The sequence below is a fragment of the Dama dama genome, chromosome 19 (assembly GCF_033118175.1).
Source record: "Dama dama isolate Ldn47 chromosome 19, ASM3311817v1, whole genome shotgun sequence".
Taxonomy (NCBI): Eukaryota; Metazoa; Chordata; class Mammalia; order Artiodactyla; family Cervidae; genus Dama; species Dama dama.
Window position 1 is genome coordinate 14300985 of NC_083699.1, and position 26255 is coordinate 14327239.

At 37.9% G+C, this 26255-nt stretch overlaps 2 protein-coding genes across 6 annotated transcripts in view; one reads left to right on the forward strand and one right to left on the reverse strand.

The window, feature by feature from the left end:
* The window catches only part of IFT80 (intraflagellar transport 80), a 113289-nt gene extending 95139 nt beyond the window's left edge, over window positions 1–18150 (reverse strand). For 2 of the 5 annotated variants that reach the window (XM_061168238.1, XM_061168235.1), the window contains exons 1-3: window positions 18007–18150; window positions 5055–5141; window positions 2427–2646 (exon numbers count right to left, since the gene is read on the reverse strand). In XM_061168238.1, the coding sequence (XP_061024221.1) occupies window positions 2427–2646; window positions 5055–5093 (259 nt within the window). In that variant the 5' untranslated portion in view covers window positions 5094–5141; window positions 18007–18150. Of the gene's footprint in view, window positions 1–2426; window positions 2647–5054; window positions 5142–12813; window positions 12850–17790; window positions 17921–18006 lie in introns of all 5 variants that reach the window. The other 3 variants (XM_061168236.1, XM_061168237.1, XM_061168239.1) reach the window with 3 other exon arrangements.
* Window positions 18151–18488: 338 nt separating this feature from the next.
* Window positions 18489–26255, forward strand: part of SMC4 (structural maintenance of chromosomes 4) — a 31902-nt gene continuing 24135 nt past the window's right edge. The window contains exons 1-5 of the mRNA XM_061168234.1: window positions 18489–18607; window positions 19728–19871; window positions 20706–20884; window positions 21340–21531; window positions 23021–23197. Of these exons, the coding sequence (XP_061024217.1) occupies window positions 19733–19871; window positions 20706–20884; window positions 21340–21531; window positions 23021–23197 (687 nt within the window). The 5' untranslated portion in view covers window positions 18489–18607; window positions 19728–19732. The remainder of the gene's footprint in view (window positions 18608–19727; window positions 19872–20705; window positions 20885–21339; window positions 21532–23020; window positions 23198–26255) is intronic.

The window sequence follows — 26255 nt, forward strand, 5'->3', positions numbered from 1 at the left end:
TTCATGGCAAATAGATGGGGAAACAGTAGAAACAGCGGCTGATTTTATTTTTTTGGGCTCCAAAATTGCAGATGGTGACTGCAACCATGAAATTAAAAGACACTTGCTCCTTGGAAGAAAAGTTATGACCAACCTAGATAGCATATTAAAAAGCAGAGACAATACTTTGCCAACAAAGGTCCACCTAGTCAAGTCTATGTTTTTTCCAGTAGTCGTGTATGGATGTGAGAGTTGGACTATAAAGAAAGCTGAGCACTGAAGAACTGATGCTTTTGAACTGTGGTGTTAGAGAAGACTCTTGAGAGTCCCTTGGACTGCAAGGAGATCCAACCAGTCCATCCTAAAGGAGATCAGTCCTAAGTGTTCATTGAAAGGACTGATGTTGAAGCTGAAACTCCAATATTTTGGCCACCTGATGCAAAAAGCTGACTCATTGGAAAAGACCATGATGTTAGCAAAGATTGAAGGCAGGAGGAGAAGGGGACGACAGAGGATGAGATGGTTGGATGGCATCACCGACTCAGTGGAGATGAGTTTGAGTAGATTCCGGGAGTGTGGACAGGGAGGGCTGGTGTGCTGTGGTCCATGGGGTTGTAAAGAGTCGGACACGACTGAGCAACTGAACTGAACTGCACTGATACATGATTAAAGTGGCATGTCTGTAAATTACTCTCAAATGTTTCAGGAAAAAGTATGTGTGGGGGGGCAGGAGAGAGAGAAAAGAGTAGCAATGATAAAGTACATGGGACAAAATGTTAACAATAAGTGAATATGAATAAAGAATATGCAGGAATTATTTGTACAATTCTTACAACTTTTGTATAAATGTGAAATTGTACCAAAATCAAGTTTTTTTTAAGTCAACCCTTCATTTTATCATCAGAAGTAAACAAGTCTAGCTCTTTCCAGAGTCAATCTTGTAAGCGCTAAGCACTGTATTAAATACTTTCACACAATATTTCATTTAATCCAGATTCAGGAAGTAAGTTTAAAAACTGCCATACATTCTGCCTGTAAAAGAACTGGGATCTGATGTGATTGTTTGCCGTAACATCCCTTTCTTCTTCTGGCTACAAAAGCCCTCTTCTCTTTCCCTTTCCACAGTGACCGAAGGCCTGCCATGCTCAGGCAATCAGTGTCCCAATCCCTTGACTAAAATGATTCACTCAGTGATGGGCACATGACCCAAGATTGTCAAGGACCCTTTCTGCAAGCTGACTGCAAGAGGGACTGAGGAAGAGGCACTGTGTCTGCTGACCTTCCTCTTCTTGTAAGTTAAGCCTTGGGCTGCTGGCTGCCATTTATGCTTACCTGGGAAGAGTCTGTCCAAGAGATGGTAAGGATCGGGGCCTGCTGCCTCTGTGCTTAAAGATCTTCCCCAGGAGCTAGGTAAACCAGAAAACTCCAGCTGTGCCTAAGCTGTTAGCCTAATAAGTTTCTGTTACTTTGATGAAAGCACTCCTAACTGACACCATAGATAAAGTGTAATACAGATGAAAAGGGCTTCCCTGGTGGCACTAGTAAAGAACCCGCCTGCCACTGCAGGAGCCGTCAGAGACGTGGGTTCAGTCCCTGGGTCAGGAAGATCCCCTGGAGAAGGGCATGGCAACCCACTCCAGTATTCATGCCTGAAGAATCCCTATGGACAGAGGAGCCTGGCAGGTTACAGTCCATAGAATCGCAAAGAGTCAGACACGACTGAGGCGACTTAGCACACACGCATGGACAGACAGAAAACAGTTCAAGTTATTTCTAAGAAACAAAAACATCTCCTTAAAAAGTAGAAAAATGGTGCTTTTCACTCACCAATAATAAGACTATGATCAAACTACTTTGCAGCTCTGTAAGTGAAAATGAGTGTGCGTGCTATGTTGCTTCAGTCCTGTCGGACTCTTTGCGCTGTAGCCTGCCAAGCTCCTCTGTCCATTGGATTCTCCAGGTAAGAATAGTGGAGTGGGTTGCCATGTCCTTCTCCAGGGGATCTTCCCAACCCAGGGATCCAACCTGCATCTCTTATATCTCCCATGTTGGTAGGTGGGTTCTTTACCACTAGTGCCATATGGGAAGCCCAAATTAGCATGTACTAGAAAATAAAGACTTTATTTAATAGAGACCTTACTAAATGAATGTGTGTTATACCTATTTTTAGTGTGGTTATGTTACACAGTAAAACTTTTAAGAAATCAGAAACCAAAACTGTTAAAAGCACAACATCTGTGAACACAGAAAAGTAAAGCCCAAGGTTCCCATTCGATCTCAGTATGTGCCAGTTTAACTCACTTTCTTCTATGATAGTGGTCTTACAGTCTATACACAGACCAACCGACCACACAGGAGATGGATAAACAACTCAAAACATAAGTCATACTAAGAAGCAGTGTCTTTTAAAAACAAAGATGAGCAAATAATGTTTATTAAAAACTTACCATCAGAACTTGTGAGGACAAAGATTTCTGCTTGAGTTTGTTTCTTTATGCCTAAACTTTTTGGAAACCAGTGAAGGTCTATTGGGTAAATATCATCAGGCAGCTTTACTATTTGACTTGTTTCACCAGTTAACAAGTTCCACTTCACTATCTGGTGATCATCACTACATGAATACAGTTCTTCAGCAGTAGTCCAGCCGACACAGCTTACTAATTCTTGATGTGTCACCATATTAAGGAGACATAAAACACACAAAAGTCTTCAGTTTTAACAAACACAATATCTTGCAGATGCAGATTATAAGAACAGCATAAAATAGGGTCAAATGTTTCAAGCTTCAAAACCTATTTTTCAGTGTATGACTTTCATATTTTTTCTATATAAGGAAAGGAAAATAAGCATCTATCAAAACAGTTGTAAGAAGAACGGAAAGCAGGATAAAAAACCCAGGTGCCAAAAGAGAAAAAAAGAAAGATTTAATACATGAAAAAATTTTAAATGTGTTACAAGATATTCTATAAACAAGGCCAAAAGATGCAGAAAGACATCTAACAGATTAAAAGGAATGAAAGATCTACTCTAATCTGTTGTAGGATAAGTGGGGAGAAAAGGGAAATATGTATTTTTTTATTTACCTATATCTGTATTGTTTTTAGAATAAGCATGTATCATTTTGATAAGTTTTTAAAAATCAACTGTTAAAAGAACACTGAAATCTAACAGTTTAATACCTGCTTAAATAACATAATAATTTACCCAGGAAAAATTTACAGCTTAATAGCTGAAACTAAAATCCTACCAAACTTCCTGACATTAAATTCAGGAAGTAATTCAGTTACAATTTACTGCCCATACAAGGTGATATAGATAAGATACAAACCCCAAAATTCTTACTTTAACTTATCTTTTGGTCTCTGATTTATCAAGTAGATTTCTATAAATTGAGGTGCTCAAGTGGCCCTTACTTCCTATATCAGAACAGGCTCTTACCCTAGCAGAGTGTGTATTCTACAAAAGGAACTTTAGATTGTCTTTTATGAGAGATGCTTTCTCCTGTTTACATATGGATTTCTATATTACCATATCATCCTAGTTGGGTTGTTTGCTCTTTTGTTGTTATTGTATAATCATTTTACTTCCTTCTCTTTTCACTAATGTTTTCTATTGGCTTACCCAAGCAATCAATAAACTCTAAGAAAAAAGAAAGAGACTATGTGCCATAATTATCCTGGGATGTTCTAAGCTTTTTTTTTTAAGACTTTTTTAATACTTCAAAATATGATTAAGCAAATAACCAGAAAGGTAAAAAATGAAATTATAGAAGGGTCTGAAGAGTCTGCACAAGTAGGTAACAAAGTGGCATTGGAATACTCAGAAGTCAAAGCAAAATCTAAACAAAAGAACCTTGATATCACTAGACAATTACTGAAAAAAATTCTTCCAGTATAACTGTCATAGCTTAGTGTTAGTTAAAACCTTTATTATACAAAGGGAGAATGTCAGCTAAAACCTAGAAAGAAAATATACACACACACTCCAAAACAAAAAACATTAATTTTATCCTCATAAAAACTGATGTAAGTACCCAGCAGACATATGTGAGGTGTCTTCAAACTAGTAAGTCAACTAAAATTATGGGAGAAATGAGAGGACTGCTAGAATAAGAAAGTCTAGAAAGATCATTATTCTTCAGCTTGAAAAGGTAAAAGCAGACACTAGACAGTCAAAATCTATAAAACTGTAAAAAGCATGAACTTCTGAGGGCACACTTTGAAAAAAGAATAAAAGTGATTCAATGAGAAATAAAAGGAATTACATCTTCACTCAAACAGTAAAAAAAATAATAATAATAATATAAATTCAAAACATTTGATCAAATGTCTAAAATACTGCTTTTCTATCACTGAAGGATCATATTTTTCTTTATTTCAAATCTGTTGAAGAGCAACATTTTGTAAGGTAAAATAAAAATGAATTACTAGGAAAATGATCTTACATTGGGATATTGTGACTGTCAAATTGCTACAAAAATTTCTTCCCTCTTACTTTCAATTTCTGTTCTTATCACTTTACAGGCCTGTAGTAAAGTCTGAAGATGATACTTCTAGAAGCACTGGTCTAAATAACTACCAATGAAGGTAAAAGGGCCTACCATAGCTTTCCGACATATAATTGGGAGTTCTTGCTGACAAAATACAGGGTCATGCATTTGATAAAATATTTATAATTGCCACATTCACACATGAAATAATAAAGGTCTGACTGCTCAGAATTCCCCAGCTTACCCTCCATTTTATCATGAGTATGAAAAAACAGAACAGAGTTCAGTGAAAACATACTAGGTCTTACCAAGAGCTACTGTTTTTTATGTACTTAAGTACAGTAGTACTAAAGTAAAGTAAGAAAAAATTTAATAAATATTTGAAAGTAAGATTTAGAGCAAATAATTTGCTTTGGAAAAATACCTGCAACATATGACTTCAAATATTTCAGAAATAATTTACAAAACTATCATTAAAGGAATGAAGAAAAAAATCCATTCTCCAACTAGGCTACAAAATAGAAGAAAACTTTTAATAATACTACAATAAGGAGATCACAATAAGGTTTATAAGTATTAAAAGGATATGCTTTGGTTCTTTTAAAAGAGATATCTTCAGTCTCATGTCTCCACCTCCCAGCAAAATTTTTTAAATGCCACCTGACTGTATTCACTGTAAAAATAAAAGGAGGAAAATACAGAATACACATTAAGAACATATATACACAAAAAATTAAAAGCAAACAAAATATCTTAGCACCCTGATGATGCTAAAGCACTTTCAATCCTGCTGGCAGCAAATACATGGAAAGAGGAAGAAAACCAGTCAGAGGACTAATTCAGCCAATGGGTGACTGGAGGCTTTAGGCTGGACTCCAGAGGTTCTCTACAACCTGCCTAAAACAGTCCTACAAGCACAGAATGTCAGTAAAACTGGCCAGGTAAATAATTTCCAAGGGCTGTCCTAAGACCTAATCAAAAGATTTTTTAAACTATGGGAGCTTCAACTTCAGCCATCAGTCCTTCCAATGAATATTCAGTACTGATCTCCTTTAGGATGGACTGGTTGGATCTCCTTGCAGTCCAAGGAACTCTCAAGAGTCTTCTCCAACACCACAGTTCAAAAGCATCAATTCTTCGGTGCTCAGCTTTCTTTATGGTTCAACTCTCACATCCATACTTGACTACTAGAAAAACCACATCTTTGACTAGACGGACCTTTGGTGGCAAAGTAATGTCTCTGCTTTTAATATGCTGTCTAGGTTGGTCATAGCTAGTCTTTTAATTTCATGGCTGCAATCACCATCTGCAGTGATTCTGCAGCCAAAAAAAAATAAAGTCTCTCACTATTTCCATTTTTCCCCATCTATTTGTCATGAAGTGATGTGATCAGATGCCATGATCTTAGTTTTTTGAATGTTGAGTTTTAAGCCAACTTTTTCACTCGCCTCTTTCACTTCCATCAAGAGGCTCTTTAACTCTTCTTTGCTTTCTGCCATAAGGGTGGTGTCATCTGTGTATCTGAGGTTATTGATATTTCCCCAAGCAATCTTGATTCCAGCTTGTGCTTCATCCAGCCCGACATTTCACATGATACACTCTGCATAAGTTAAATAAGCAGGGTGACAATATACAGCCTTGATGTACTCCTTTTCCTACTTGGAACCAGTCTGTTGTTCCATGTCCAGTTCTGTTGCTCCTTGACCTGCATACAGATTTCTCAGGAGGCAGGTAAGGTGGTCTGGTATTCCCATCTCTTGAAGAATTTTCCACAGTTTGTTGTAATCCACACAGTCAAAGGCTTTGGCATAGTCAATAAAGCAGAAGTGGATGTTTTTCTGGAACTCTCTTGCTTTCTCGATGGTCCAATGGATGTTGCCAATTTGATCTCTGGTTTCTCTGCCTTTCCTAAATCCAGTAAACCACACTTCATGTATTGTTGAAGCCTGGCTTGGAGAACTTTGAGCATTACTTTGCTAGCATGTGAGATGAGTGCAATTGTGCAGTAATCTGAATATTCTTTGGCATTGCCTTTGGGATTGGAATGAAAACTGACCTTTTCCAGTGAATGGATATACATTAAAATAAATTCCAAAGATCTGATCAAAGGCTAAGATACATTTTTGGGCATTTAATTATGGAACCCACATGGGAATACTATGACATCATCAACCTAGTGATCCAATCTGAGATTTACATTCTGTTGGAGGTAAACAGACTGCCCATCAGTTATGGCTGCCATGTGGCAAAGTGAAAAATAAGCAAGTTATCTAAGAAAGAGGTAATATATCCCTTATATAAACTATATAAAAATCACAATGTAACTGGCAAACAAAAACTTAGAAAAACAAAAGTTACACTCTCACAAATAACCATGCTATCAAAAGATACAAATGAAGAAAATGCTAAAATTGTTTGAATCCAGCTTACAGTTATAGGATTCTTTGAATCATATTACTAACCTAGAGAAAAAAAATAAATGAAAGTGCAATTAAAGGAAAAAATCCTCTTCACCAAGTAGAAAATTACTGCTAACTACATCAAAGAAGGTGTTTAGTGATAGGTAAGAATAACTGCCTTAAATAACTTCTCATTCTCCCAAATTGAGAAGACTTTTAGATTAGCAAGGTGCTAAATACAGCTTATCTCAAAGCACCTTTTTCACTTACTCTATTCATAAATTTGTGAGGATGGGTAGAAAGTTGTTAAGACCCCAGAAAAAAATCTGAAGTTTTCTATCCAGTTAATATGTACCGTTAGGGTCAGAAATCTCTCTCTCCCCTCCAGTTCACTTAAGGAGATTTATGTATAACTTCAAAAGTATGAATCTGTGTATAGCAGCCAGAGCAAGAAAATAATCTCTCTTATCACACTTCTAAGGCTCACTTTTGGTCCTTAGGAGTTTTAGCACCTTTCTTGAAACTACTTCCTCCCTTCTATCAGACCTCCTTTAACTAGAGGGGGAAAAAAAGTAAAAACAGGCTGCTGTTTCACAATAATTCAAACTCACCCAGCTTATAAGGATTTTAAAAGAATAAAGGCAGATAAACTGTTGCTTCTTGAAATGAGAAACAACATAATAGACAAGAAGACATGTTTGTGAATTTACAATTTTAACCAGAAACTTTAAAAATCTTTAGCAAAGGCATGGTGTATCCTACATCAAAATATCTCCCACCGCAATGATTGAAATCCATAATAATTATGAATCATTCCTTACCAAAAGAAATTGTTATCCCAGATAGATAGTAAAGGCAGTATGTTTTTCATGAGAAAGTAATCTGCAACTGTTCAGAAATATGAAGTGAAGTGAAGTGGCTCAGTCGTGTCCGACTCTTTGCGGCCCCATGGACTGTAGCCCACCAGGCTCCTCGGTCCATGGGATTTTCCAGGCATGAATACTGGAGTGGGTTGCTGCTTCCTTCTCCAGGGGATCTTCCCAACCCAGGGATGGAACCCGGGTCTCCCGCATTGTAGGCAGATGCTTTCCTTCTGAGCTACCAGGGAAGCATCAGAGAACGAGGCGGATGGCATCCTAACACTGGGAAGATTCTCTTTTGCTCAGAAAACATTTCTTTGTACATCCTATTGAGTGGAGATCATCTGCATAAAGCACATGTGCATTTTGATGTGAGAATGAATAGAGAAATAAGTGAATAGCTTTGGTTTTTCCAGTAGTCATGTACAGATGTGAGAGTTGGGCCATAAAGAAGGTTGAGCACCAAAGAACTGATGCTTTTGAACTGTGGTGTTGGAGAGTCCCTTGGATTGCAAGGAGATCAAACCAGTCAGTTCTAAAGGAAATCAACCCTGAATATTCACTGGGAGGACTGGTGCTGAAGCTCCACTACTTTGGCCACCTGATGTTAAGAGCTGATCTCACTGGGAAAAACTCTGATGCTGAGAAAGACTGAAGGCAAAAAGAGAAGCATGCAGCAGAGATGAGATGGTGAGATAGCATCACTGACTCAATGGACATGAATTTGAGTAAACTCAGGGAGATAGCGGACAGGGAAGCCAGGTATGCTGCAGTCTGTGGGAGCCCCAAGAGTAGGACACAACTTAGCAACTGAACAACAACAACAAATTGAAGCACAGCCAACTCCAGGAAGTGCAAAGCTGCCTGAGGGGGGCATTGGGGTGTTTTTAGCTGCCCAAAGGGATTGATGACCAAGGATCTGACTCGTCAGTGGTAAGTGGCATGGGACAGGAAATAACAGAAAATTTCTAGAGTATCAAATAATCTATTTTGCAACTTTATACAGGAAGCAGACAGGGGCAACTATGCTTCTGCTACTAAAAATCATTTATAATTGTCTTTGATCTAGCATGAGTCAACTTTCGCGGGGCTTAAGAGGAAAAACTGTCAAAAAAAAAAAAAGAGGAAAAACTGTCCCCAGGAAATCCTGATCACCAAACTACCAAAACGTACTCCAAACTTGGCCACTTCTCAGTACCTCTAACGTAAGTCTAAAGCCACCATCATCCTCAATTACTGTCATAGCTCCAAAACTAATTTTCCTGATCCTACATTTACCCTTCAAACTGCTAAATACAGTAGCTAGTAATGCTGTTAAAGCCAAGTCAGATCATAAGGCCAGTATGGCCAATACTGAGTGAGTGAAGAGAATGGCAAGAAACTGGGGAAGAAGAGAGAGGGACACAGAACACATAAAGGATGGAAAACCATAATAAAAGTTTCTCTTTTTTCTTCTGAATAAACAGAGAAGCCAGTGGAATGATGTTATCTGACATACAGTTTTAAAATATCACTATGGATGACACTACAGACGGTATAACAAGAAAAAAAAAAAAAAAAAAGCAAAAATGAGCAAGCCTGGAAGCAAAGAGGCCAGTTAGGATTTCAATAAGCCAGGAAAGACTGAAAGTGGATTGATGACGAAGGCAGTAGGGGTACAAATGATATGAATGAGTCATATTCTGAATATATTTTTAAAGAAAATTCCACAGGATTTGTTGATGAATTTGGTTTAAGAGAAAGAGTAACCAAAATGACTCAAGTTTCAACAGGTACAATGGAGTTGCCATTTCCTGAAATGAAAAAGACTAATGGAAAGTTATGACCAACATAGACAGCTTATTAAAAAGCAGAGACATTACTTTGCCAACAAAGGTCCACCTAGTCAAAGTTGTGGACTTTCCAGTAGTCATGTATGGATGTGAGAATTAGACTATAAAGAAAGCTAAGCACAGAAGAATTGACGCTTTTGAACTGTGGTGTTGGAGAAGACTCTTGAGAGTCCCTTGGACTGCAAGGAGATCCAACCAGTCCATCCTAAAGGAAATCAGTCCTGGGTATTCATTGAAAGGACTGATGTTGAAGCTGAAACTCTGATATTTTGGCCACCTGATGCAAAGAGCTGACTCATTTGAAAAGATCCTGATGTTGGTAACGATTGAAGGCAGGAGGAGAAGGGGATGACAGAGGATGTTATGTTTAGATGGCATCACTGACTCAATGGACATGAGTTTGAGTAGACTCCGGGAGTTGGTGATGGACAGGGAGGCCTGGCATGCTGCGGTTCATGGGGTCGCAAAGAGTCCAACATGACTGAGCGACTGAACTGAACTGATGGAAGGGATATAAAATTTCTGTTTTGGGTTGGCTAACTTTAAGGTGACTTTAGATATCTGAATGACGAGTTCAAGGAGAAATTAGATATACAAGTCTGGAGTTAAGGAAGAGGGCAGAGCTGGAGATATCATTGAGACCTCAATTTGAAGGTTATCAGCACAAAGGTTACATTCAAAGCTATGGGATGGGACTACCCAGCAGAACTTGAACAGGTGGTAGCTTCAACAGCCTAGAAGTCCTACGGAAGTCTGAAGAACTGTCAGCATTAAGATCCTAGAGGAAGTAAGCTAGAGAAAAACAAGTGGAGATAGACAGACAATGAGATACTTGAAACAGATTTTGGGAAAGTATAGATATTGGTATTGATGAGGTAGGTAAAGACTGTCAAAGTGGGTGGCCAAGGTCAAGAAACTGAGAGGACAGAGAAACAAAGGATTGATTTAGGGATGTTAAATCACTGAGAATAACGACAAGAATAGTGGTGGAGATAGACACAGTGCCCAGATGCTAAAATACTATTCACTGAATGAAGAAAAAACAACAAAGAGATCTGTAGATGATTGCAAAAAGGCAAAGAGAATGGTTTGATCTCGGAAGACTTGTCTCAAAGGGACAATAGGAAGGAGAAACACAATCAATTGTGCAGAACCCTAATGAGAAACACGCTCCTTTGACACATGGAGGTCTGAAATGCAAAATTGCCTCCATTTGCAACAGCCAAGAGAAAAGTAGTTTCCCTAGGAAACAACCAGATTTAAGTTAGACTAAGAAGTTAAAAGACAAAACTATAACATTTACTCCAAAACACTGAGAACACAGATTTGGTCAGTGACATACTGTGAGTTCCAAAAGGTAGAGTGGTAGGATTTAGATGGGGAAGAGCTAAGCCTAGGACAGATGGTGGGAAATGGGAAAAAAGAGGCAGCTGTCCTTCTTCACTCCTCCCTGCCTCTGTGGTAGAAGAATCTGAATTTTTGCTGCATTCCTAGCCATCCAAAATAAAGATTACATTTCTCAACTGCCCTCAAAACTGGGTGGAGTCACATAGGACATTAACAATTCTTAAACCCAATGGGGATATTACAAAATCATCAACCTCATGGTCCAATCTGGGATTTATATCTTGTGGTGGGGGGCAACAGATAACACTACCCAACAGTAATGTTTACCCACAGTGACAATATGAAAAATAAATGAATTAACTCTTATAAAAGCAATATAAATCAACATAACTGGCAAATAAAAACTTGGAAAATAATAACACGCTCCTTGACATGCATCAAGACCATATATAATGCAGCAATAAAACAGAAGGAACCAAGATTCTTGACCTTATAGCGAGTCCTACCAGCCCTATCTAGCCTTTAAGTGATACAAAATAAAGTTTTATCATGTTTAAGTTAGTGTCATCAATAGTTAAACTTAATAGCGAACTAATGCAGGGAATTAATAGTCTTGATTGTGGAAACTGAGGTAAACAGGGATGTAATGAATGATGGAATAGTCCCCATGGTCGAATAAAGGAAGGCGGATAATCAGTTTAAATGGCCTTCTTCCTGGAATGGTTTTCTTAGGAGGTTTGTGGTGCTGAGGAAAAGTTCCTCAGCAAAAAAAAAAAAAAAGTAAGAGAGAAAAGGGAAGTCTTGCTAGGAGCACATATAACTCTACCTAAGTTTCCAGCTCTAAGACTACAGGCTTCAACATTAACTCCTCTTTCTCCAGAGAGTCCTAATAGACACATCATTTCTCTGACCTCATCTCGTGTTTCCTCTCTTTTCACTCAAACTGCTCCAGTTACACCAGCCTCTATGTTTTTCTTCTTACATACCATGTAAGAAGTATGTTTGGGGGCAAAGGAGAAGGAACCAGTGGACAGGGATCGATTGGCAATACTACAGAAACAGAAGATAACTAAGATAGCATGGTCCAAGTCATCTGATCAAGGACACTGATAACGGGGTACTTCCATTTGTAGACTGACAGTTCACAAAAACATAAATAAGGATGGTGAGTGGGCAATCAAAAACATGAAATAAGGCACGGCCTTAATTTTAATTAAAGAAATGAAAACGAAAAAAACTAGATACCATTTCCTGTTGTCAAAGTGACCAAATACAAAACACCCAGAACTCAGCACTGGCATAGAGAAACATAGTCACATACATTAGTGAAGAGCAGGAAACTGGTGCTAATGGTTACTGATTCTTTTTTCTCCCCACCCCTCAACACTTTTGATTTCCTTCTCCAGCTCTGGGGAATCTCCTACCTTACAAATAAAAAATTATTTCCTCCGTAGCCCTCCTTATAGCTAGGACACAGGCAAATTACGTAGGTTTTGCCAATCTAACACATCTATGCCATATTTTGAGTTAGCAGATACTGATTTGAAGTAGGTATATATAAGGAATTTACCCTGGGAAGAATTCTTAGTCATAGGAATTTGTCATATATCAGTACATGTAAATATATACCAAGATACATATACAAACTATACAAGCTTGTTTATTACAGAATTCTATATAGTACCATCAAAAACTAGAAATTTAAATATTCATCAGAGATTATATACTCATATTTCAGATACATGTGTTTTTAATGTGGAATAGAATTAAGAATCAGTGTTAAGAATTAGACTTAATATTATGCTAAATAAAAACAGTCACAAAAGGGCAGATACTATGTAATTCCCCTTATATGAAATACCTAAAGTAGTCAAATACAGAGATACAAAAAGTAGAATGGTGATTACCTGGCAGGAAGGAGGACTGAGGACAGAGATTCAGTTCTGCAAAAGGAAAAGAGTTCTGTGGATGGATGGAAGTGAAGGTAGGACAACAACATGAATGTATGCAATGCCACTGAATGGTACACTTAAAAATGGTAAGGTAGTTTACAAAAAAAAAAGAAAGAAAGAAAATTAGATTTAAGAAAGAAAACTAAAAGGTGAAAGCACTAAGAAAATGAGAAAAATTTTAGGAGAGAAAGAGGGAAGGTATGACTTGTCAACAAGAATATACGTATAGATAAGACATAGCAGAGAGCCTCAGAAGTGAACAAGAATATGAAGGCCAGATAACAAATGCAAGCACTAGATCACAAGTTTATTTCCAACAGGTTCTGTTTGGGTCATTTGCACACTTGCTAACCCATGGGTATTGATACTAACAGTTGAAATTAATGGTTTGCTGATGATTACCCAAAGCTCTGTTTTCAAAAGTATAATTCTTATCAACAGTTTTCTAAATAGATACCTCTGATGAGACTCCTAAGTCTCTTTTCCAGTAAAGACAGGAGTGAGAGAGAAGCAGACTTTTACTCAGATTGGTTCCATCACAGAACCACTTGTAGACTAAGCTGGGATCTCTTATATAACAGCGAAGGCAGGGGAAGATGCACCATTTCCAGGGACAGATTCAAACACCTAATAACAATGGAAATAGGCTTGGCAGTATAGTTCAATTACTAAAGACCTCCAATCGCCACCCTATTCCAACTCCTGTACGTATTTGAAGTGTATGTATTGGGGCTTCCCAGGTATGTATAGGGAGTGGTATTCACATTTCCTTGCAATTCTAGCTCTAAGTAGAGCTAGCTATACTTTAATCTTATTCATATTGGTTATATTTATAATCCAGAATGGCCTAATAACTTTGAGCCAATAAACCATGTGATTCACAAAATTAAAAATAACTAGTCATCTTTAACTCATCCTTTTAATTCAACTAGCAGAGAAAAAAATCACATTCAACTGACAAACTAGAATGCTGTACAGCTATTTAGAAAATGAGATGAATCTATATGTATCGATACAGAAAGATGCCTATAATATCTTAAATGACAAAAACAAAGTATACAGCAGTATTATGTAACTCAATCTATTTTGTGTTTAAAAAAAAAATGAGGGGTGAGGAGATATATACTCAAGTTAGTGGATACTAAAACGTTTTTCTCCAAAGATGTGCAAGACACTTAAGGGTGCAAGACTTTGTAAGGGTAGAGACACTGGTGTGAAAAGGGAAGCTTTTAATCCTCATTTCATACTATTCTATACTGTTTGAAGTTATCATGTTCATAATATTTTATCCATACATTTATAGTTTTAACATAGGATTATCTGAATGATATGTTCATGGCTTAGTTTTGCTTTTTTCTTTAAGCATATCTGCATTAAAAAAAACTAATAAATGTTATTTTTTCATAAGATCCACCATTCTCATTCTCTTTGCAATTTCTACTGCATTTGACACACTTCTTACTGAAACCTTCACTTAGTGATCTTCCAAACACTGTACTTTGTTTTCTTCTATATATAAAATGAGGCTAATAATACCTACCTCACAGGTTGGTTATGATGTTTAATGAGATAGAGTAGACATGAGATTGGAAAAAAAAAAAAAAGACATCTTACAAATGTCCCATAGATTGCCTGAAACATAGGAAGAACTCAACTATTAGCTATTTGTAGTGAAAGCTGGTATTTCATTATCCTTCATATATTCACTCTGTTCTGAGCTACAAAGAATTTCTTCTTGGAATACCACTTACTCCCTCTTAGCCCATATGGCTTCAATGGAGTCAGCATGAGACCTAGGCATAAGTCAATTAGAGCTTTCTGAAGGAAACTTTTATTCAACTAAAAGATAGGGAAGAAAGACTCTTCTTAACTTTCCAGGTCTTCAAGTTTAGATTCAAGGCTAGAGTTACTATAACTATCTTACCACAGCAAGGGGAAGGCATGGTGGTATCACAGGCCACTATGTGAGGTCTGAGAATAATGCCAAGACAAGGGAACATAAAGCAGAGCAAAGAAACACAGTCCTAGTTCTTTCTTTGAATACTAAATCCATGAAATTAAAAGACGCTTGCTCCTTGGAAGGAAAGTTATGACCAACCTAGATAGCATATTAAAAAGCAGAGACATTACTTTGCCAACAAAGGTCCATCTGGTCAAGGCTATGGTTTTCCCAGTGGTCATGCATGGATGTCAGAGTTGGACTGTGAAGAAAGCTGAGCGCCAAAAAATTGATGCTTTTGAACTATGGTGTTAGAGAAGACTCTTGAGAGTTCCTTGGACTGCAAGGAGATCCAACCAGTCCATCCTAAAGGATATCAGTCCTGGGTGTTCATTGGAAGGACTGATGCTGAAGCTGAAACTCCAATACTTTGGCCACCTCCTGCGAAGAGTTGACTCACCGGAAAAGAGCCTGATGCTGGGAGGGATTGGGGGCAGGAGGAGAAGGGCGCAACAGAGGATGAGATGGCTGGATGGCATCACCGACTCAATGGACACGAGCTTAAGTAAATTCCGGGAGTTGGTGATGGACAGGGAGGCCTGGCGTTCTGCGGTTCATGGGGTCGCAAAGAGTCGGACATGACTGACCGACTGAACTGAACTGAACTTCTTGCTTACGGAAGCTATTTTTTTTTTCCTCAAGACAATTTGGATTCTGTCTTCTGTCACATATTATTATAATGATGACAAAACTTAACTTATGCATTTAAAGAACTGCAGATGTTAATTTTAATTCTATTCCAATTTTTCCCCTTGAACTTATTATTTCTTCCCATGGGGTACAACTTTTTAAAATACAAAAAGTAAGGTTCTCTTCTCGAACTGCCTGAAATTATAGATAATGGCTGTTAGTAGATGATTTGGGACCAGAAAGATGAGACTTGGTTATACTTTCCACGATGGTTTTAACTTGAGTCCATCCCAACAGAACCAGCTTCTTTTTATGCAAAGTACTGGCAAGGATCAATCAAGAGGGAGTAAGTCTACTTCTTGTGACCCTAATCTCTTCTCAGATCACTTCTTCACTTATTCTGAGTGTCCCACTTTCACCCTAGAGTTGTCTCCACTGTAGCTGTTGGTTATCAATGTCTGTTCTACATTATCAATCTGAGTTAAGCCTGTTTAAAAAGTATTTATTCTGTTTAAAAAACATTTATGGTCAGGTTCAACTAAATCTAAAGCTATTGGTCACTTTATTTATTTTCTGAAATTACATTTCTTATCAGTCACTAAGACCAAACATTATTTACAACAACAACCAACAAAGGTAGTAAAACTAAGATTTATTTGTGGCTTATCTTTCTTATCCCCTCATCACTAATCTAGGGATTCACAAAGTATACTGTCTGACTAACTTTAAGGGCTCAGACTATTAACTGTTAAATGTGTCCAAATTTTTACCCTTCTACTGCATAGGCGCCTCTCACCTCCTACAGGGAACAGTGGACGGTAACGATCTAAGCCAGGCTTGATCTCAGTCTCTTCCTCTTCTTCTCAGTCTTTTCTCGTCCCACATAACGGTTTACTTTTTTTTTTTAACCAAGTCCCTCCATAGCTCAAAACTTTTCTAATATTTTGAAGATTTATCAATCTAACATCCTTGACCTGGTTTTCAAGACTCTTCATAACCTTCTTCTAACTTGACAGTCCATTATTCAACCTTAGCACATACCCTAACAAGGTCAATGTTATAAACACAGCAATATCAAATGCATGCAGTGTGTATGCTAGATGAACAATCATAAACGATCCTACGCGGTAGGTATTACATGCTGGTTTCATAATAAACAGTTTGACAAACTGAGTACATTGTCTAAGTAGGTAGCTTTAAAAAAATGATGAGACTTGGGATTCTGTTATCTGTTACATCTTTCCACTACATGGTGCTCTGTCTCCCATATACATTACTCAATTTGGTCTAGTCTTTGCTTTTTTTCAGGGTTAATATCTCTCCAACTTGGGTTTAGTAGTGTTTTACAGACTTGAAAATCCAAAAGATTCCAGATGATTTCAAACAGAACTGATGTTTGTTCTGGTACACCTACCAACCAAATTTTTCATTGAGCTTTATTTTCTGTAGTTTGTCTTATGAAAATAATTTTTTACAACTACAAATAAAAAAAGTATATTACAATATGGAGTCAATGTTTATTCAAATCACCTTAGTCTCTCAACCTCACCAAATTCTTACACTTCAGGGGAGTGTCTTCCACACCTTCAACTCTTGAGAGTCACTGAACCTTAATATGATGTTCCTCAGGGCAAGAATCATACTTTCTTACTTAGAATGACAATGTAAATTCACTCATAAAGCAGATTTATTGGGGCCTCAGTATGCCAAGTCCTAAGTATGCAAAAGTTAAAAGGGGTATAAAAAAGGCTCCCAGTTCTCAGTCAAGTACTTAAGAGTCTCTGAATAAATGTTTGTTGGACTTATTCAGATCAATTAATGGTTAACAGTGAGATGGGATAGGACCAAGTTTAAGAATCTGATCAAAGTTCTGGAAAAACTAACTCCCCAGAAAAATTCACAAGCACACAGAATTTTGTACTCAATTCCGGGGGCGGACAGGGGCTGGAGTAGTGGAGAAGTGGTATGAACTTCTCTGAACCCCAATCACCTACTACCAGATCCACAAACTCCTAGTTAAAAACCCATTAACAAAACTAAATTATCTGGGAACAGGAATACTTGCTCAATAATCCTAATTATGCCGGAGAGTGCAGTATATACAGAAGCTACTTAAGAAATAATCTGCTGATTAATAATTTCCTCATAACCAGACGACACCAGCAAGCAAATCGTTTCTTCCATTACAGAGTCTTTCAGTCGAATGATTTTAAAAACTCAAAACCCCCTTTCACTAGTGACATTAATGACCTAACACCAATAACTCGAAATCATTATTTGGTATTCACTACACGATCATTCACCAATCCAGATCTCTCCTCCGTGTTGCCCCTCGGCTCCCTCCAAATTCAGGGCTTCCTCCTTCGCATCCCAAAAGCTACGTCCAGAGCGCCCAGTGAGACGAGAAATAAACGATGCTCCACGTCGCACACACTGTCAAAGCAGGGAAGGTGAATACAGTAACGGCCACAACTTCCAAACCCTTTCCTCACCTCTCTCTTGGAAGTAAACAGACTTACCTTAAGTTCCAGGAAAACGGGGTCGATCTTTCTCACAGAACTGGGACCAGTTACCAAGAAGCAGCGGACCTCCCTGTCACCATAGCGACTTCTAAGCGCTAAGCTCACTCCCTCTTCGCGCGATACTTCCCCACTGCGCGTCACCCGAGCGGGCCTGAGACCCCGCCCCTCAGTGGGCCCGCCCTCTTCTAAAGGGACGTTATTGGACGACTGATCCTTGACTTAAACTGTAGGGCGAATTCCACTTTATCTTTCTCAAAATTCGCAAGGTTTTTAAAAAAATTTATAAGAGTGCTATCGCCGTAGGGCCACGGAAAACATTGTTTCGCCTTTTTTCACTTAGTAGAAAACGTTCCCTGCAGCCTGGGTTCCGCCAGGAGTTCGCGCATGCGCGTAAGGTATCAGAAGATGGCGATAATCGCCGCATTTTTTTCAAATTAGTGGTTCCCAGAAAGCATTGCGCGCATTTGTAACGAATTTCCGTTCGAGTTTGTATTTTAGGCGCCATTTTCGAGTGAAGGACCCGGAGCCGAAACACCGGTAGGAACCGGGGGGGCTATACAACCGTTTCCAGCCTCGGTTTGAGAGGACTATCGCGCAGGTAAAGTACTTCTTTTCCTGGTCGGTTGTCACACTCTCACTTCCTGCCCGGTCCCCGGGCGCCTGGAAAGAGGCCTTGAGCTGGAGCAGCCGAAGTCTAGGCTGAGGCTGCCTCGGGGAGATTTCGCTCGCTGTCACCCCTCCCCCCTCAGTCGCTCCCCGGCGGTCGAAGCTCCCGCGCGCTTCTCCCGGGCGCCACTTCTCTGAGCTACTTAAGCGTCGATCGTGGGACTGGGGCCGCGGGGCGGGGAGCCCTCTCGGCCCTCGCGAACCTTTTCTCAGAAATCTTGGTCGAACTACGACATCGCCCCCTGTCCCGGCCCTCTGCCCGTTTCTCTTCTCCCGAGGGACTAATCACTGGGTCTGAGCCCTTAGTGGTGGCCTTTCGTAGTTTATTGTACAGCGGGATTCGCCGCGGACCTCAGAGGGACAAACCCCTGCCACCCCAAGGTGATGGAAGCGGAGCTGGCGCTGCCGGCTTCCGATTTGAAAATCGCGAGCCGTCGACCCCAGCCGCAGGTCCCCGGCTGGCTTTGAGGAGACCTCAAAACCCCCCGGGCCGTCAGCCGCGCCAAGGGCTAAATGGCGGGGAGAGGAAGGTGGGCGCCGAACCGCCGCTTCGTTCCCGACTGCTCTGGGTAGAGTTGAGAACCCCTCAAACCTAGAGCTAGAACGGACTCAGAAACAAGAATCTGTGCGCTTGGATCCCTAGCCCCGAGAGTGTGGGAATGTCCGTAAATGTCGGCGTGCGGGGTATAACTTCGTTTAGAAATGACGTTACAGTATTCTTACACATTTACACTGTGGACGGGGCGGGGGGGGGGGGGTGGCCATTAAAAAAATAAAAAGAACTTAAGGAGTTGCTCTCTTTGCTTTCTCCGCAAGCACGTCTAGGAACTTGCTTAGAACTTGAGCGAATCCCGCCTTCTTGGCACTTGTTTTTTTGTGCCTTCTTTCCCGAGGACTCACTGGCGTTGCGCGGGGTTTTTAAACGGAGCCCTAGAAAACGGGTGGACGCAGTTTTTCCTCGAGTGGGACGGGTCGCGGGCCGGTGGGGAACTTGCCGGCACGGCCGGCGGCCCGCGCGGGCTGACTTGCTCCCGGCTTTCCCTCGGCTCCAGCGACCATGCCCCGTAAAGGCACCCAGCCCTCCACTGCCCGTCGCAGAGAGGAAGGGCCGCCGCGGTCCCCGGACGGCACCAGCAGCGACGCGGAGCCTGATCCGCCGCCCGGCCGCGCGAGGAGCCAGGCGCTGGCCACCGCAGGTGAGTAGCCCTTCGTGACGCCGAGGGCAAGCGCGTGGAGACCCGGCACCCAACCCGGGACGGTTGGTATTCCAGGGCGCGGACTAGAGGGGCTGCGGGGTTGACATCCGAAGGTCAAGAAAGCGATTTTCACAGATTTCGACAGTGTGAAATTTCGGTTAACGGTGCTGGAGGGATGGGGGCTAGTAAGTAGATTCAATCCTGAACTTCTGGTCATTGCCTTATATTTCCGCGGAAATCGACACGGTCAGCTAGAGTGGACTTTTTTCGGTGTCAGCTTAACTATTTGTTAATATGATGAAAAGTTGCTTGATCGTACAACTTCACTTCGGTGATCTAAAATTGCAAAGAGAAGATAATTTGCTCCTACGCCCGCACGCGCCGTAGGTTTTGTGAGTCCAGAGATTGAGTGACTTGAAACCCCTGTAACTGTCACTGGAGCTCGCCAGTGTCCAAAGTTAAGGTTCCAGGTGCTTAACGGATACTGAGAGTTGGATCTAGAGCCGTAGCATTTGACCACCTGTTTAGGCAGGGAGCAGGGACTCAAGTGATGGTGGATTTTCCAGATTTGCATTACGATGTAGTGTATTGATTCCTAAAAGGTATGTTTCTATAGAATTTTGTGACTGATGGCATCTCTTTCAAAAATTTTCTTTTTTTATAAGACAAAGCCTAAAGACTCTCATCTTTTGTGAATATAATACTGTATTTGAGTGGAAAATAGAGATTGCTAGGTTCCATAAATGACGTCTCTCGAAAGATTAGCGTGCTAACAAATTGACTGATGGAGGCTTCCCCTCTCCCCCTTTTTATTCTTTCCTTTGACTGACTTAGAAACTCCAAGTGAGGAAATTGATAATAGAAGTTTAGAAGAGATTTTGAATAGCATCCCTCCTCCCCCACCTCCTGCAATGACCAATGAACCTGGAGCTCCTCGTCTTATGATAACTCATATTGTAAACCAGAACTTCAAATCTTATGCTGGGGAAAAAATTCTGGGACCTTTCCATAAGGTATTTGACCATTTTTAAATAGCTGTTGTAAGGTATTTGTTATTACAAACTGTTTCAGTTTTGTAGTTACTGTATTTATCCTGATTGATACATACATGGTGTGATTTCTATGCTTTTAACTACTGAAATTAGCTTTTGTTTATCTGGTTATCTTTTGGTAACTCTCTTTATAAAATTTTCTTCACTGAATAGAATTTGTGGGTTTTATGTTTGAAAAGAATTATTTTCTTTTTAACTGTAAGAATGAATTTTGTAAAAAGTCTGAGTCAGAATTAGAATATGATCTTATTTAAAGTGTTGAAACTTGTAACATACAAAACATGATGTATGAAAACGATCTTCTAGCAACAAAAGCTTTTTAAATACCTGTAGTTTTGCTGCAAGTTTAACCATTTTAAATTAAAATCAGTAGTATAACCTTTTAAACTTTTTTTTTCCCTGTTCTTTTTATGCAGCGATTTTCCTGTATTATTGGGCCAAATGGCAGTGGCAAATCCAATGTTATTGATTCTATGCTTTTTGTGTTTGGCTATCGAGCACAAAAAATAAGATCTAAAAAACTCTCAGTTCTAATACACAATTCTGATGAACATAAGGATATTCAGAGTTGCACTGTAGCTGTTCATTTTCAAAAGATAATTGATAAGGTAAGGGATTTTGTTTAGTTATTTACATCTTCAAGTAAGGAACACATGATTTCATTGCATTACACATTTTATTATTTGGGGCTTAAATTAGCTTGTAAAAAATAGTATGTGGTTAAAGCAGAACTAATACTGATTTCATTGCCTCCGTGATCATATTTTCTTTTTGAGGTGTGATGGTGGCTGTTAAACTTAAAATATTAAGATTTTTAGCCAGGGAAATGAATTATAAGTAGTTCATAGTAATACCTTTTTGAGCAGTTCTAGTATCTTGAGTACCAATTTGGCATTCTTTTATTACAGATTTTGGATTTGTTTTTAAAGTTATGTTTTCATTGCTTTCAAAAAAGTTACCTAAACTTGAAAATGTAACAGTTGACTAATTTTACCATCTCCATTATTTCAATTCACGTTAAAGTTAGTAGGAATCTATATGTGCGATACGAAAGAACTTGTCTTTCATATCAACTTTTAAAACAGCAGAAGGATAAGCTAACTTTTTTTTTTTTTTCCTCTAAAAGGAGACAATTGTACATAAAATGCATATTTGGGTTATTTACATGGCTCTGTTGGTACTGGGGTTTTTTCTCTTCTGTTTAAGAATCAGCTTTGGGAATTCATAGTTCAAAACTGGCTGGAACCTAAAAATGTAGAAAACTAATTACATAATGAAATGAGGATGTGATTTGGCCTCTAGGTCTTGTTTTGTTTTTAATTTTAGTATAAAGAGCTTTAAATAAATCTACATGGTGGTATATATTTTAATTTTGTTTCTTAGTGCTTTTCTGTTATACAGTTTTGGTTGGAAAGTAGATAGCCAGTAAATCAGATTTGATTTTGTAGCTTATTAATTACACTGGATTTGTGTGAAGTTTAAAAGTCATGGTTTCAAAATGACATAGTTTTTAAAGGAAAGCAAGTTTTAATGTTAAAGCAGATTTGCGCTTCATTTCTTTTTGTTTGATTAAAAAACATGGAAATGTAGTTGTCAGTTCTTTGCAGTTCTTTTTACCTTTAAATAATAGCTTATTTTTCACCACCACCACCCTCCAAAAATTAATCTATATCACTGCACTACTATCCCCTCCCTTTTTCCTTGAATCATCCCTTGCCGCTTTTTTTAATGAACTAATGTAATCTATCAAGGTGGTTTAATATTTTGGGTGAGTTTGTTTTGGATACAGTGGAATTTTTGTTTCCCTTCAGTTCTTTTCTCAGTTATGTATGTTTTTAGGCTTGAAGGTGTAGTTGGTTTGACTTTTTGGTTTTTGTGATCTGTGAGGAAGGAGACCAAGAACTCCATAGAAATAGAACATTATTTCTATTCTTTGCTAAGATAATTAATTCTTAGAACTATTGTCAGCTTTTGTACATATCCAGTTAAAGTTCTTAATCCATGGAATTAGTTTCAATATGAACTGAGTGAAGTTTGAAGCAAACTTATGATTTAATACCAGTAATTGTTTTCTGGTTTTGTTTTTCCTCAAAACAGGAAGGGGATGATTATGAAGTCATTCCTAACAGTAACTTCTATGTATCCAGAACGGCCTACAGAGATAATACTTCTGTTTATCACGTAAGTGGGAAGAAGACTACATTTAAGGATGTTGGAATTCTTCTTCGAAGCCATGGAATTGACTTGGACCATAATAGATTTTTAATCTTACAGGTAAGTTTATTAAGACATCAGAGGTTCTCTCTTTTTTTTCTTTTAATAAAAGTGTAAAGAGGTTTTTTCCTATCGGATGAATCCTGTATTTTTGAGGCCTTAAAGTACTGTAGCAGCACATCATGGTTTACATACTACAGTCAAGATGCGAATCATTATTTGCTGCTCTAGAAATTTAAGGAAATGCATTCAAAACTGTATTTTCATCATCATATGCTCATTTTGTTTGGATGGACTGACATACTTGTTCCGCTCTAGCAGCACGTAAATATTGGCGTAGTAAAATAAATATTAAACACCAATATTATTGTGCTGCTTTAGCGTGACAGGGACATAGCAACTATTTATCATTTCTGTTTGTATTTCTCTTTATGATAACATTTTAAATAAGATTTGTTATCTTTTAATAGTTCTTTTACTTTTGTTCTTATTTGTAATCTCTACTAATATATATGCCAAAAAAAGAAAAAAAAAACACTCTGGATACTAGGTGTTTGACAGACTTCTCTGATTTAATTTTTTATTTTTTTTTTTAAACAATATGGTCAATTAAAAGCTCATACAAGCTCTTTGTTTTGGTTTAAGTGGCCTATTGAACCACTACTACTGGAAAATTAGAAAGTGATATTTCATTCTTAAGTATCATACTGTTAAAGTCTTTTTAAGGAGGTATAACATTAAGAACTTGGTGTTAAGTTGATTTTTATTAGAAACTCTTTTCTTTATTTGAGTAAAGGTATTTTCTACCAGATTTGCTTGGTAAGAAAATGCCTTATCTTCTCTATGTTTTATCTTTCAAGAAATTTGTTAGCATAAAAGCATGGCTTAAGAGGAGAACTATTGTCATGTAGAAATAGCAGCTGATATTCTTTAGTGTCCTGCGCTGCGTTTAAGAAAGTTCTGTTAGTGTGGCTGAGTGTTCCCAGTAAGAAACTTATAAAATGTTAGCTGCTATTTCCGTTTCAGTCTATATTTTTCAACTATTTTTAAAAAATAAAAGTTATTTATAAATAATGTATGTGGAAAGTAAATAAATATCATTCTGGGATGACTTATGTTAGTATCTTGCTACCAGCTCATTTGTATACTTCTGTAACCCAAACTTAATTTAAAATGGATCTTGGGAAATCATAAGCAGATATATTTCTAAATGAGATTTGAATTTACATAAATGTGGGGTTAAAGCTATGTGTGTTTTTTAATCAAATTTAACTATTCTGGGATTTGATTTGGTTAATTATGGATTAAAAAGTTATGCCCCATTAGAAAACTAAATTTGATAATGATACCATTTTGCAGGAGCTTATTGTTGTGTTTATCTTATTATTTGCTGTGTACTTACTATCACCCTGAGATAAAATTTTACACCTATACGTAGACTCATCAAAATAGACTGCATTTTAACTCTTGTAAGGGTAATTTTTTTTCCTCGGTATAGCCTTTCTACATAATTCAGTGAATAAAGGGAATTAAATAAAGTAACATCCCAAAGAGGTAAATAAGAGTAGTTATTAAATTGTAAATTTTGTATTCAGTATGTGCTTCTAAAGTGTCCAGGATGCTTAAGCCCTTTATCCCCATAATCTCAACTTGTTTTTAATCATCTTAACAGTTACATTGTTGAAATCATTTTTAATACCAAGGTAAACTTTCCACATTAACAAATTGAATTCCGTTTGATTAAATTTACAGATAAGAATCTTAAGGGCTCCCCTGTTAGGAAGAAGAAACAGGGACTGGACTAGATAGATAATTTAAAAGTTTGAGGGAAAGTATCAGTGGTTTCTATGGATTTTTATTTAGTTCCTTATCAAAATCTTAGACTCCTGCCCTAGAGATATAAAACATTTGAAGGTAAGTAAGAATACAATTTTCATTACCTTATCTCCCACTAAATAACATTTATCTTAAAAACTAACTAGTTTGGGAGATTGGGAACTTGGGACCATCAGAATATCATCATCTAAGACATAGGTGGTTGCTTTGAATAAAATGTAGGCTCTTTGGCCAGTGATAGTGATTAACAGGCTAAGTGATACAAATTCAGCTAAAGTGAAAACTTATTTTTTAGACTAAAAAGCACTGAAATTTAGAAGTCCATAAGGATAATTTTTTTATGGTATTTATAATGGTATAGTAGGTTCTTCAAGTAGGTATTTCTAGTATTTGAAATCATTTAAAATTTCATCTTTGGCTATTTTAATGAGTTCCTAATGAGTCACTAAACTGAGATACTATAAATGATCCAAAGATGGTAGAAGTCTATTTCTTGTCCTTACAGGCATTTATACATGCCTTCCAAAAGTGTTAGGTTATAACTGCCATTGTACTTTGTACATTTTTGTACATTTCCCTGTTTATACCTTGTTTGAGAGCTGGTTTCCCATTGTCCTAATTCTTGGTATGAACAAGTAGAGTTTTTATTAGCTGAAAGATTTCACAGTAGCTCATTTTGTCACAGTTTTCAACTTGATATGCTTTTTGTCTTCATATTTTAAAATCTAAACTAAAATTTAAAAATAACTAAGATTTTTTTTTTCTCCAAATTAGTAATTTGGAGATTGGATTAACCAAGATCTGAGTTACCTGTTTATTTTTTCTTTCCAGTATACTTCTCCGCCAGGCATAACATATAAGCTTACTTGAATTCTGATCTTTTATCTGTAGAAATAAGACTGTGCTGTATCAAAAGAAGTTGTTTTAGTTTTATCAGTAGTACTTCAGTTATCCAAAAGTGTCTTGTTCAACACCTCAACTATATGAAAGAAACTATCCCTAAGCACCCAAAATAAATACCAAGCAGTCTACCTCCTAAAGCGTTGTCCTTTCTGTTTATGCACTTGTTTTACAGGTACTAACCTCAGTCGTTAGTTTCTTAGCCTTTGTTAGTTCACAAATTAAAAATTTATTTAGAATAGCATAAAAACAGTAACTTAAAAAAAAAAAACAGTAACTTTAAAGTAGAAAATGGAGAAAATAAAAATACAACCAAGGCAAACTGTCAAAGGCTAGTAAATCTGGACCATTTAATTTTGATGCAAACACCCATATTTACCTT